The sequence below is a fragment of the Anopheles bellator genome, chromosome 1 (assembly GCF_943735745.2).
Source record: "Anopheles bellator chromosome 1, idAnoBellAS_SP24_06.2, whole genome shotgun sequence".
Taxonomy (NCBI): domain Eukaryota; kingdom Metazoa; phylum Arthropoda; class Insecta; order Diptera; family Culicidae; genus Anopheles; species Anopheles bellator.
This window is the reverse complement of record NC_071285.1, coordinates 23,779,848-23,792,415: the sequence shown is the minus strand read 5'-3', so window position 1 is coordinate 23,792,415 and position 12,568 is coordinate 23,779,848. Positions and strand designations below refer to the sequence as shown.

The 12,568-nt window shown below is 48.7% G+C and overlaps 1 protein-coding gene across 1 annotated transcript in view; it reads right to left on the bottom strand.

The window, feature by feature from the left end:
• Nucleotides 1–634: 634 nt before the first annotated feature.
• LOC131215259 (protein kinase C-binding protein NELL1-like) overlaps nt 635–12,568 on the bottom strand; it is a 60,711-nt gene continuing 48,777 nt past the window's right edge. Inside the window, exons 7-14 of the mRNA XM_058209647.1 lie at nt 11,766–11,942; nt 8,538–8,726; nt 7,121–7,381; nt 6,889–7,054; nt 6,353–6,803; nt 6,011–6,277; nt 4,479–4,499; nt 635–1,399 (exon numbers count right to left, since the gene is read on the bottom strand). Coding sequence (XP_058065630.1) covers nt 635–1,399; nt 4,479–4,499; nt 6,011–6,277; nt 6,353–6,803; nt 6,889–7,054; nt 7,121–7,381; nt 8,538–8,726; nt 11,766–11,942 — 2,297 coding nt within the window. The remainder of the gene's footprint in view (nt 1,400–4,478; nt 4,500–6,010; nt 6,278–6,352; nt 6,804–6,888; nt 7,055–7,120; nt 7,382–8,537; nt 8,727–11,765; nt 11,943–12,568) is intronic.

Sequence of the window (12,568 nt, the reverse complement as noted above, 5' to 3'; positions counted from 1 at the left end):
TCGTTTCCCGTGTTCCATGGTTGTAAGAGATTAAATTAACGTTCGGATACAACCAGCGGTAGTTGAGTCCTAGGCTGGCTGATCGCGACTCGACTCGAACACGATATTCTCGCTCTTTTCGAAGCGAAATTGGTTAGCATTTGTTAGTTTTGCAGTGGACGACGAAACAACTAAAGCTAATTCTCAGCCGGGGCTTTCCACTATTTGGCGGAGAAAAACCGTTTCAATAGGTCGGGATTAGGTCGGGAGTGTTTAAAATCTTGTTGCGCTTACTATACTGACACCTTCTGGCCCACTCTCTCTCTCTCTTTCTCGCTCTCTGACTCTCTCGGGCGCGCGCGCGCTTTTCAGCGACAAAAGTTAAAACTAGGTTCCATGAAAGACACCGCGGAGTGCAACGGGGGAACTTAAGGGACGAGGATCTCTAGGTGTGACTCTTACGACGGAGGCTATTAAAACATGGGGCTCGCTGCTCGATCACCTTGATCAACTGTCGCGCTCTGCACTCGTGCCCAAGATCTCGTTGCATCAGTTTGTGGTTTCTTGTTTTTCATAAGACAGTAAATTAGTTTTGGAACAGTTTTGGTTTCCGTTTGATTTAGCGCGCCATCACTAGCGCGCTGCCATCGCCTTCCTAACCTCGCGCGTTGCGATCTCTCGTCCTTCGGGCCGGGACTACGGCGGGTGGATGGCTCACGACGTTACGGTCGGTCCGGTGCACGAACAGTGAGCGTTTCGCGCGGGCGTTCGTTGTCGTCGATGTAGGAGCCTGGAGTTGACTGCCCTCAGCATCCGCCGTCTCCGGAGCGCTCGGCCCCGGTGGTGAACCGGTGGCGGTTCCAGCTTCCGACGAACCACCGGCCTTCTGGTGAGCGAATGGGTCCACTTCCGGTGTGATGGGTGGCGCACCACTTGCATGCACCTTCTTGCTGGTGGTGGTGCTCGGACTGGCGGTCGATCTGCTGACCGATGTTGATACCGGGAAGGCAACGATGGAGGATGCCTGCTGCTGCTGCTCCGGGCTTCCTTCGTGGCTGTCGGTGTCCCGCCGATGCGAACTATCAGCCACACTCGCTGCGGTCGGGACGGAGCTCTCGCTGGTACGAATTGTGCTGCTGCTGCTGGTTGTTGCCGGGGTGGTATCTGCTGTTGCTGCTGCTGCTGTTGTTGGCATCGGTCGGCTGCTGCGCCCGGTACGGCTGCCTGGCTGGTGCTGGTGGTGGTGATGGTTGTTGTGCTGCTGTGCCAACATCGTGGCAGCCGCTGTTTGCGATGGTTTATCACTAGCAGCGCTATGCTGAAGCACACCGTTCGCATCAGACTCGTCCACCGCTCGCAGTGCACCGTCAGCAGCAGGCTCAGTGCAGTCGTCGTCAAAACGGCAGGTAATTTTGCCATCCTGCCATCGGAAACCGTCGTCGTCGTCGTGGTCGTTGGTGCCCCCGGGTTCGCGTTGAGTTTTGAGAACGAACGATTGGTGATCGTTTTAGGAGGTGATGGAAATCATACCGTTTTTTGTTCAGTAACCAAAAGTAACATTTGTTCGTGCGGAAGAAGAGATAGAGAACGATCGAACGGTGGTGGTGGTGGTGGTGTGTTGTACGTCAATTGGTGGTGGTGGTGGTGTGTATGTGTGCGTGCATTGTGGTGCGTTGTGCGGTACAAAATCGTTTTGAGTGGCGCGGTGGGTTGGTGTTGCCAAAGAAAACGTTCACAAAGCACGAGGACACGACAGTTTGAATCAAGCCACCATTTTTACAGTCGGCCGTGGATCAATGTTGTTCCAGTGGCCGGTTTCGCAGTTGGCACAGTTGTTGTTGTGAGTGCAGAAGAGTGTTTTAATTTTGTGGTTTTTTGTTGGCGATTGTTGGTTATTCGTAAACACCGGTGTTGTGGGATTGTGCGCGCAGGAAACGCAACATAACGCAACGTCGTGTGGCAATGAAAAGGGAGAAAGACACGAGACACGTAAATTAAAACATAATCCGACCATCGGTAAAGTTTGTTCGCTTCAATCAAATTATCAAAGGATAGCTATCGTCCTAACACTAAACTGCCCTGCTGCTGCTCTTCTGGGGGGATAACATTGTTTACTGTTTTTTGAAACTTCACATCGTAAAGTTGGTTAATTTCTAGAGCTTCATTTTGCAGAGCTCCATCATTTGGTTGATCGAACAAAGCAGCTCCATGCAAAGTGAGGTGGCACCTAGCAATCAACCGACTTTAGCAACGACTCAAACTCAAAGAATTGGAAAATTAAAAAGAAGGAGCTCCTAAATTGGATTACAAATCCTTCTATGTGGCTGCTATACCATCGGGGAACGAGACGCCAAATAATATTCACTGTACCCTACTTTCGTTTCAACCAGTGAACGATTTAATGGACCAGCCATCTCGGGCCCTGCCAATGGGCGAGAAACCTACGGCAACGATCAGACCCTTTCGCTACCTTCGGGTCACTGGCGCGAAGGCGAACAAACCGACTCTACTGTGCTTACACTATGCTAAACAAGCGTCAAACCGGTACTACGATACTACGTTTGCTAATACTAATTCTACACTAATTCAAACAACACACACGCGAAGGGTGCGAAATACTGAAATGAAGACAAAAATCAGAACAGAACAGGAATATAAATAAATGAAGAGACAAACAAAAGCATCAATTCAACAGGGGAAATTAGATTCCAAAAAGTGTTCTTTAACGGAAAGACGGCCTGATTTGTGAACGGACTGAAACAACGCTTTTCTACAACGGAAGGGGGCAGCAAAAATGCAGACACAGAACACGGATGTACAAGAAAGGGGTTTACGCGAAAATCGGCTTCGGCTTAAGTCGGACGAAAGAGAATAGCAAGTGTTCAAAGCAACTGGATGCATTCGATCGCTCAAGAAAGGGAAACTGTTCCAGTTACCAGATTGTAGATGTTTCATGTTCAATGTGTCGTTTCTATAGATGATGGCGCGGTTTGATGGGTGACATATGGCCATGATTGAGATGAGTTAAGTAAAAGGCGAAAACGGTTAGTAGGCATTTTGTTTGATGCTTTCACACCGATCGAGCAACATGTAAAGAAAGGAGCATGGGCCAGACAGGCCGGGCCAAGTGAGAAGCCAGCACCACGTAGAGTTGGTGTTCCTGAAGTACGGCTCAAATAAAAAAGGAAACGTTTCGATTGTATTGAAAAACGAATGTAACAAACTTACAAGTTCTTCGGGAATGTGCATACAGTCATACTATCGATACACATACAGACACCAAATGTAACGCACACAATCAATGGAGAGACAATTGAACAACATGAACGAATGTGCCCATAACAAGAGAGAAAGTGAATGGATATTAGTCCGTCTCGGAGGAGAAGGAAGATTACCGGAAAGAAAAAAATTGATACACTGCCTACGATAGTTTTCTATAACAAACGTGATTGGTGCGTGATGTTTTTGTTTGAAATGATAGAACTAAACTCAAATTTATTCAAAATAAATAGGTAATTTTGAAACAAACAAATGTTGGTTCACATATCACAATTCCATTGAGACTCAACTGAAGACAATTCGAACGTAAAAACGGGCATTGTGATGTTTTATGATAATAACAAAACAAAAGATCGAAAATTTTAGTATCATTATTAAATCCTTTGCGTGAAGAGAAGTTATCTATTAAATTTGAATGTGAGTAAAATATACGCGTTTACCGTTAAACACTCTATAAAGTCATGTATCATGATCAAGATTCCTTTCGGTAGTGATTTTGCCAGCAGGTCGAAGTGAATGAGTGAATTGTATGTTCGATTCAAACGTTGTATGAACGCGCATAGTTCTAGTGATAGTTGCAAATTGGTAAAGCCATATCCTATGCACAAAAAAACGGTTGATAACGGCTTGATATTTCAAGTGCTTTGGAGCACAAATAAACCACAATATATTGAAATTGTAATGCAAAGGAGTGAAACTGATTTTGCGTTGAATAATTTGGCGGCATCGCTGGCAAATTGTTAACAAGATTTACAAGAAAGAAAGAACCGCGGCGGAAGAAACAGTTGCAGACGAACTATTTAAAGTTGCAAAACGGTTCCACCGAAACGGATCCCTCAGTGCAGTCTATGTTAAGGTTTGTTATCGAAAAATGGCAGAACAGCATTACTTTTTGGAAATATTTACACAAAGTAAATGAAGAAGGTAGGTAAGAACATCACGTGTCACAACACTGGGGAAAGGAAAACCAACCAAAACGGAACGAAATGTGAGAAAGAAACCAAACTCGCCAACTCAAAAGCCAACAAGAAAGGAAAACATTGGAAAACTATAAAACACAAAACAAGAACAAGAGAACAGGATGGGCAAATCAAGATTACTGATCACAGATACCAAACTAAAGAAGAGAAAAGAAAACCGAAACCATACAAGTAACTCGAATGTTAGTGTAGTTAAAGAGTGATTTTTTACCGATGCACACAACACGCGGAATTGCTCACCAGTTGGGCACAGTAGGGGACCTGGAATGTAATTTGTTCGCAGGTTACATTGTTACATTAGTTTCGTTATGTAGGTAGTTCATAGTAGGTAATGGTTAATGCTATTAGTAATGTTCGAAATGGTATTGGATAACACTTTTAGCAGCTAAGAAAAGAAAAATTGGTTATTGGTTGATTCTTGCATAAAGTGCCTGCTGAAGCACGTAAGGTTTACAAAATGGAACACTGAGAACATAAGAAGAAAAGATGATAACACGCTGTGGATAGCACAAACGGGCTAGCAAAAATGATGCATAAATAAAACGGAAACCTGTTAGATGTAAACATGTTCTTAATGGTGTCGGGTGTTCGAAAGGGAACGCGTCATTCGAAAGTACTGTCTACACATCTCAGTCCTCCCTACTTTCCGGTGCTCCCTACACACCCGTCAGGCTCCTGTTAGTTCGTTAGTTAATCGCAACATAAACTTTGCTATGAACCTTCACAAACATCATGCACACGCCAATTAGCGAATGAAGTAACTGCGCGAAATACGTATATAGCATGTCGAATCGGTGGATGTACGGGGCGCTGGATGTGTAAAATTTGTGTTTGCCATATGAATATAGAAAAAAAATATGACCTACAGCAGATGGAGAAAAACGAAAACCAGGCAAAGAGAGAGAGAGAGAGATCGATCGAGACACATAGAAGAAGCGATACCGGAACAGTCACAAACGGAAGTACGCATCTCAAGCCAGCAGGTCCACAGAAAACTATGGTCCAGCTCTTCGGTCCAAACTAAAACAAAAGTAGCAATAAGCATCGGGCGAAGCTTGAACGGGAAGCCTCCTCCACCAGCAAGCTGTCTCCGCGAATCGTATCAACCAAAGCAATGCACTAGGGGCCCAATCCAATCGGGTTCGTTTCGTGTCCACGAAACCAAACATAAATGGCGGGGTGTGCCCAGTAAAGAAAAGTAATGTCCCTGAACGTTTTCGGGTGGTGAAAAAGTGTCGTGTGACGAGTGGCCGTGCTTCTTATTTGGCGTGTGTCTTGGTGTGTCAGGTTTTGGCCGGAGATACAGAAAAAATAAAACAGACGGAAGACGCGCAGAATCAAACTCGAAGATCAATCAAACAAAGTATTTGCTTTTATCGCCTTATCGGTTGGGGCCAAAAGCAGCGACAGTTGTGGATCGAAAAACTTGTCCCGAGCAACAAGGATAAGTTGGGCAACACACCTACACACGGTAGACAGGATTCGTCGGGATGGAACGGTTGACCAAAACAAAAAGAAGAACATAAAGTATGAATAATTTTTAAAATGGCATCAATGATTCTGATCCTGAAGAGCGCGCGACTTGAAAAGTAACCAAAAAAAGGGGGTAAGGATTCGTTTTCCTGCACAACTATGAAAACTGCGGTAGGGTTTTCGTAAAACGGAACAGTGCATTCTGGGATCCCTCTCATTTGCTGGTGGATGTTTTCGGTTTTCGTGTGTTTCGGGGGTCCTTGTTCGGGGTGCTACCGGTGCGAGTCGCGAACACTTACCTTACAGGAACAGGTGGTACAGTCCCTGGACGGATACTTGAACCGCTGCCCGGATGCGTAGATATGCTTCTCGTACAAGCACGTGCTGCCCACACCCGCAATCGCCGCGCTGCTCGGCTGGTCTGCCTGCGCCGCGCTGGTCACGTTCCCGAACCCGCCGCACCCATCGTCCGGGCAGCGCGGGCAGCAGTCGGCCGGACCGGCCGGCAGAGGATTATCACAAGTAAGAGGCGGACACTCGAGCTGCCAGCAGTCGAACTCGCCGTACTGCAAGGAAACGGTCAGGGGCCCGGTTAGCGATGGCCAGTGGTGTGGCCGCAGTTTGGCAGTGTCTCGACTCACCAGACATTCGCACGTCTGACACTGGTAGATCCACTGCTCGCCGCTGCGGAATGTGACGTGCGGCAGCTCCTGGTGCTGGCAGGACTCCTTCGGGTCGCACTGCGGGCAGCACAGGTCGCGGCCGGCCCCGCGCCGCCAGGCCGAACAGTTGCACGCCGGCTCCACGCAGCTGATCACGCCCTGCGCGCAGCGACACACCTTGCACGGCTGGTTGCGGGGCGACACGTGGCCCCCGTCCGGGATTTCGTTGTCCTCGAACATACAGCTTAACCTACAGTGGGGCGGCAGCCCCACACCGTCTCGCGCCGCCGGGCACTCGCAGTTGAAGTGTCCCGGCGTGTTCACGCACTGCGCCGTCGGGTGACAGCTGTGCGTCCTCGCGGAACACTCGTCTATATCTACACAATCGTGGCCTTTGGTTTCGAACCCAGGCTTACATTTGCAAAAGTACCTACAAAGGTTGCAGAGAACACGCGGAAAGTTATTGCTCCAGTCCAGCCACGACTGAGAATCCACGACTGAGCCGACCCACTTACCAGCCTGGCATGTTAACACAGTTCGTTGTTTCCTTACACCGGTGGAGGCCGGTCGCGCACTCGTCCAGGTCCTTCTCGCACGACTCCCCGATGTAGCCGGCGCGGCACGTGCACACTCCGGGCGACCGGCATTCGCCACCGTTCAGACACGTTTGGTTGCAGACGGCTGTTTGGGGCGAGGGACGGGTGAATGAGTGATCCCCCTGCCGGGCCTCTGGCCATGGCTACTTACGCTTGCAGTCGTATCCGTCGCCCGAGTAGCCCGGCTTGCAGCGGCAGTGGTACGAGCCGAGCGTGTTGATGCAGTCGGCGTGCTCGTGGCAGCCGTGTTCGCCCGACTTGCACTCGTCCAGCTCGACGCAGTTGAACTTGTCCTGCCTCCGGTACCCCGGCAGGCACTCGCAGACGTACGCGCCGAACGTGTTGACGCAGCGCGTGTTCAGGTGGCAGTGGTTCCCATTGAGGCCACCTTGCTGAGCACATTCATCCACATCTACCCAAAAAAAAGCCAGCGAAGAAGGAAGGATTCAGATAAAGATTTGGTCCGTTAGTCGCGGGGCGGCCTTCGGAAAAAAAGGACCCGCGTGCGCACGCGCAAGGAGTTAAACACACGAACGCCACAAGTCGTCAGTAACCTTCCCATTGTTAGTGCCGATGCCGATTGTTTCTTTCCAAATCTTATACCTGGGTCTAGACTATGAAACCGAATTGTGTAAACAGATGGATTTGGCCCGCTAATTGTCCCTTTTTGGCAACACTGCTTTGTTTTGACATCAGGCAAATAAATTTGATTTAAAAAAATATTGATTTGGTTTTCAACTATTCTTTGAAGCAGTTAGACCCTGTCGATTTTTGTTTGTTTTTCTGCTAGCTACTGAAAAAAATTCGAACGAATCGCATCAAACGCTTGTTGAAGCTTGTTGTTGGAAAATCACGGTGCTTTGAGGGGTTTAAACATTACAAAAAATTGCGATTCGACTTTTAAAAAAAAGAAGCGTCGAAGGACTTCAAAAACCCTTCTGGTGGGACCAGAAAGGTGTGGTGTATCACAAGCTCCTAAACCGTTAAAACAGATCGCTACCGACAACAAATGATAAATTTGAACCATGCCTTTATCGGAAAACGACCACAATGGGCCAAAGGACACGGTGAGATAACTTTGCTCCATGATAATGCGCCTGGACACGAAGACGAAGAATTCTTACGGCGCGGAATCCATGAATTAGCTAGGAGAATGGGAGAAATGTACCGATAGTGATGGCACATGGTTTGAATAAAATTGAGTTTTTCATTTCAATCCAATAAACATGTAATTACTTTAAAAAGGATTCGGTTTCATAGTTTTAGACCCCGTATAGACATCGAACATATGATCATCGCGCGAAATAAGTCCAACAGTTGATCGGCTGCATTGGTATTGGTGTGTATGTGTGCTCGGTTTGTTTGTGTTGCGTGTCCTTAGTAATCCACCCTTAGTCTATTAGCGAATGCTTTGTAAAACTCCTGCCATATTCCATTTTGACTGTTACCTCTGGTAGTGTTGGGTTTTTCTGCCCTGTTCGTCTCCAAAATTAGTCTCACCATTATTACTATTATTATCATTAATACTACTGATTATTACTGATCGATTGACACATAAGATATTTCACCTTCTGCGGCCTGCAACTGCAGTGCGTGTTCGTGCTTCTTTTTCTTTGAATGTTTGTTTCGGTGAGTACCGTTCTTGTGATGCTGCCTCTTACCAGCACCGCCGCCGCCGCCGCCGCCACTGCCACCGCCACCGCCAACGCCGCCGTGTGGCCGCTTATGTGGCCGACCTTTTCGCCTATGTGGAGTATCTAAATTATTGAATTTATTTATTGATCTTCAGTACGTCGAATGGTGTGTCGGTTTCGGCGCGACGCTCGGAAGCCCCCGTTCGCCAAGAGAGAGAGAGAGCCAAGCATGATCAGCACGCACTGGCGCGTTGCGAAGAGGTTTACAGGAATGGCCACCGATGTGCAAATATCAAATCTTCGTCGCGACACGGGATTGGGCCGGGCTTAAAATAGTGTCCCCAGTGACTCGCCTTTGTACGTCAGATCGGGTATGATTTATGGCCAGAGCGCCGGCGAACCGGTGCCAACACCAACGAGGAAGAAAAAGACGCGCACACGGCGCGTGTGCTGGACAGCTGCAAAACCTCCAAATCTGTCAGCTTACTGGTCAGGACTTTTGATCTAGAACTTTTGGTCCAGTCCAGTTTTGGTCCTCCACGCCTCTTGCAAGGCAACGGCTTTCGAGAACGACAAAAATCCCAGAACCCCTCCACAACTACACGATTTCAGCGCCACCGTCCATGGCCGTGACGATCGTGAAATAGTGGTGAAAATTGCACCAAAAACCGCGACGCGACATTTCATGGTCCGCCACAGACTCAGGTGGATGTTGAGATGCTGAGTAGCTCGTAATTGAAACGTTATGTTGTTGGCTGTTGGCTCCGTACCAAGTGTATGTGTTTGTGTGTCCGCCACCCACCCACCCCCACCCCTCTTCCACGGGGGGCGTGATCACGCGATCGAAGTGAAAATTTGCCAAATTAATAGTCGATGAGGGGCGATAATGAGGCGAGCGAATGAGAGTGAGGCTGTGAATGGGATATATTGTTGTGTTGTGTTGCGTGTGTTTATGTGGTCCGTGTTTTTTGGTTAGTGGCCAATCCTTCGGTATCCCAACCAGAAAGCCCTACCCCACCTGGGTGCTGGGTGAAAAGGGTAAGCAACGCTCCCAGACACCCCAGAGGGAGTTGATGTATGGGTTGTTGCGAGACGAATTAATTCCTTAGTTTTTTTTTGTGAGTGCCACGCCACAGTGATTTACAATCGGTCACGTTGAATTAGTCGAGCAACATGGGGTTACAATTTTTAAAAATCCATCGCCGCGCGCCCAACGCCAGATTAATCGCACCGAGAACGAACATCACAACCGGCCATGCGCCTCCATCACGCGATATTGATTTTAGTGTTCGTGTCACCGCCGGTACCGCAGTATTGATTAATTCGCTTCCCTCGAGAGAGTTAGGTGAATGAGATCCGAACCGCTTTTTTGAAGCCGGTCCGAAGGTGAATTCTTTGCCGTGTTGTTGTTTGTTTTACGTTTTGTTAATCACCACTATCGGAAAGTGAAACAAAAAACGGCCAAACGGAGCAAACTTCTGGCTGCCTGGTTCGTTTATTATTTGGTGCAAAATATTGGTGAGCACTTTGTAAACTAAGATTATACCGGTAACCGGTTTGCGGTATTAGAGAGCTTTGTGAGCTTTAGCGCGTTTAGCGTTTGGGATTAGATCCGATTAGTCGTATTGTTGTGGTGAGCGTTTACTAATATCTTTGATTACATATGATTGTATTGGAAGAAAACAGAAACAGGTTAATCATAGCCTCAACATTCGCAGTCTAACATGAAAAGCATCCGATTGTCCTATCCCACCTGTCCTTTAGTGTCGCACACATAAACACACTTTCTCGCAAGGTTATCATTTTCTTAGTGGTCTAATAAATTCCTAGTTACTGCAGTTCTTGCATCGCTGTTTCAAACACCGTAGGTAACCTCAAGTAATTCCGAGAGGTTTTGATAACAGTAATATTACGTACAGATATATATATATAGGTAATGGATGATGGGTTACCAACAACAATGGAAGGGCCAACGGCCGGGGCGTTATGTATGGCGTGTGCGAATACTGCGGTACTTACCGGAACAATTATACCCATCTCCGTGGAAGCCCGAGCGACAGGTACACGTGTACTTGGTGTTAAGATTAAGACACGTAGCGTTAGTGTGACATGCGTGACCCTTTGAGCAATAGTCCACGCCTTGAGCGTGGGTTAACGGGTTGTTGGAGTCAGTGGAGAGATAGCAGATAGAATTGTTCGCAGGACCCAAATTTGAAGACGCAGAATTAGATTAGTGAATTTTGAACGGTCGTAGAGGCAGACGAAGCGATTTTGCAACACGAAGAGAAGAGTTAAGCCCCAGAGTCAGAGAGCGATACATGAAACGATAGAAGTTAGAATGGTTGGTTAGTTAGTTTCGTTGGATGGCTGATGATGGCGCTGAAAGCAGGGCAGAACATGATCGGCACGGGAGTGATTAGTGCGCACACGCATACAGAGCGACAGATGTCCTTGGAAGAGCAATAGTATTAGCGAGCACCAAGAGAGAGAGACAGAGAGAGAGAAACCAAGTACAGTAGAGTGTATCCCGTGGTGTGGATCGTGTTGGATCGATGATCTTGGATGCGGGTTACGTCGGATGACAGTGTCGTATGATGGTTACATGATGGTGGATGATGGTTTCTTTTATGGTCTGTGTCGGTCGGCCGGTACAGTTTTTGGGGCCCCTTGCCACACACCACACAACATAGTTATCGAGTGAATCGAGCTGAAAACGAGGCCTCCATCATCGGAATGCATCCGATTCCCGATCGACTTCGGCGGACTCGGGCTCGTCCACCAGGTTGAAGGCGACGTCGCTCTCGGACGGTGCCTCCGCCTCAAGCTCAAGCTGGCTCTCGATCAAGTCGACCTCCGCCGCCTCCGATCGGCCGTCGGCCACGATGAGCATCGACAGAAACCGATCGTCGACCGCCCGGACGTCGATCAACTTATCGTCGTCCTCCGGCTCGCTCGTCGGCGCCGGCCGATGGTTCGATGGATGGTGGCCGGAAAAGAACTCGACGACGCCACTGTAATTGAGGCCCCCAGGCACGGGACCCTCCTCCTGCAAGTGCAGCGAGTGCCGGAGGGGGTGTAACCGTGCTCCCGACTCCTCCCGGCCGTGCTGATCGTGCTCTTGCTGCGGCTGGTGGGGGGGAACCGGCGGGAACGATGTAATACCTTGACAAAATTTACAGCACTCGTCCGTCACCGACATCTGCTGCTCCGGTGGGCACTTGAGCTCCGGGCACTGCAGGAACTCGCAGTGCATGTTGCCATCGACGCACGAACAGTTTCGACAGCCTAAGATTTGGGTTTCACCATGTTCAAAGTCTTTCTTAGTAATGTAACAGCTTTCTGCGAGAAAAGAGAGGAAAACACGAACTCAAGATTCAGCAAGGGGAGCAGCAGCAGGTGCGCCGGACCAGGCGCAACGCAAGACTCAACATTTTGGAATCCCGAGCTATCCCGAGCGTGGTGTTGCCGGAGATTGACTGCCGGAGAGCTTGACTTCCGAGGATTTATCCTTCATCCTCCGGGTGTATCGCTTGCAGTTAAATCGATAACGGGCGATCCGATCGAATGTACCGTTTACTCCGTTATGCCGTGCTGTTCGTGCTCGGCCACGAATGGGGGCTTTTAGATGAAGCTCAACGGCCCACCACTGTCACCGGCGCTAAGTGGGCCATAACTTAGCTGGCAAATGGACGCCCAAGAGCCCGGCGGCGAGACATTCTTGCGGTTCACACTCTCTTTCACTTCAGTCAGACACAGCCAAGCGGTGCTGCCAATGCCAAATCGATATCCATAGCCGATATCCATAACGGCGATCGCCGCCATTCATAAGCGGCCATTCAGAGGCTGCGTGTTAAAATGCGCTGCGGGCGGTCTCCGGCACCGGGCGGAGTCGATTCGTTACGATCGTTCCATTCTCGCCCCTCTCGGGTATGGGGCCCGGCCCCCCTAATGTCTTACTTAGAAGT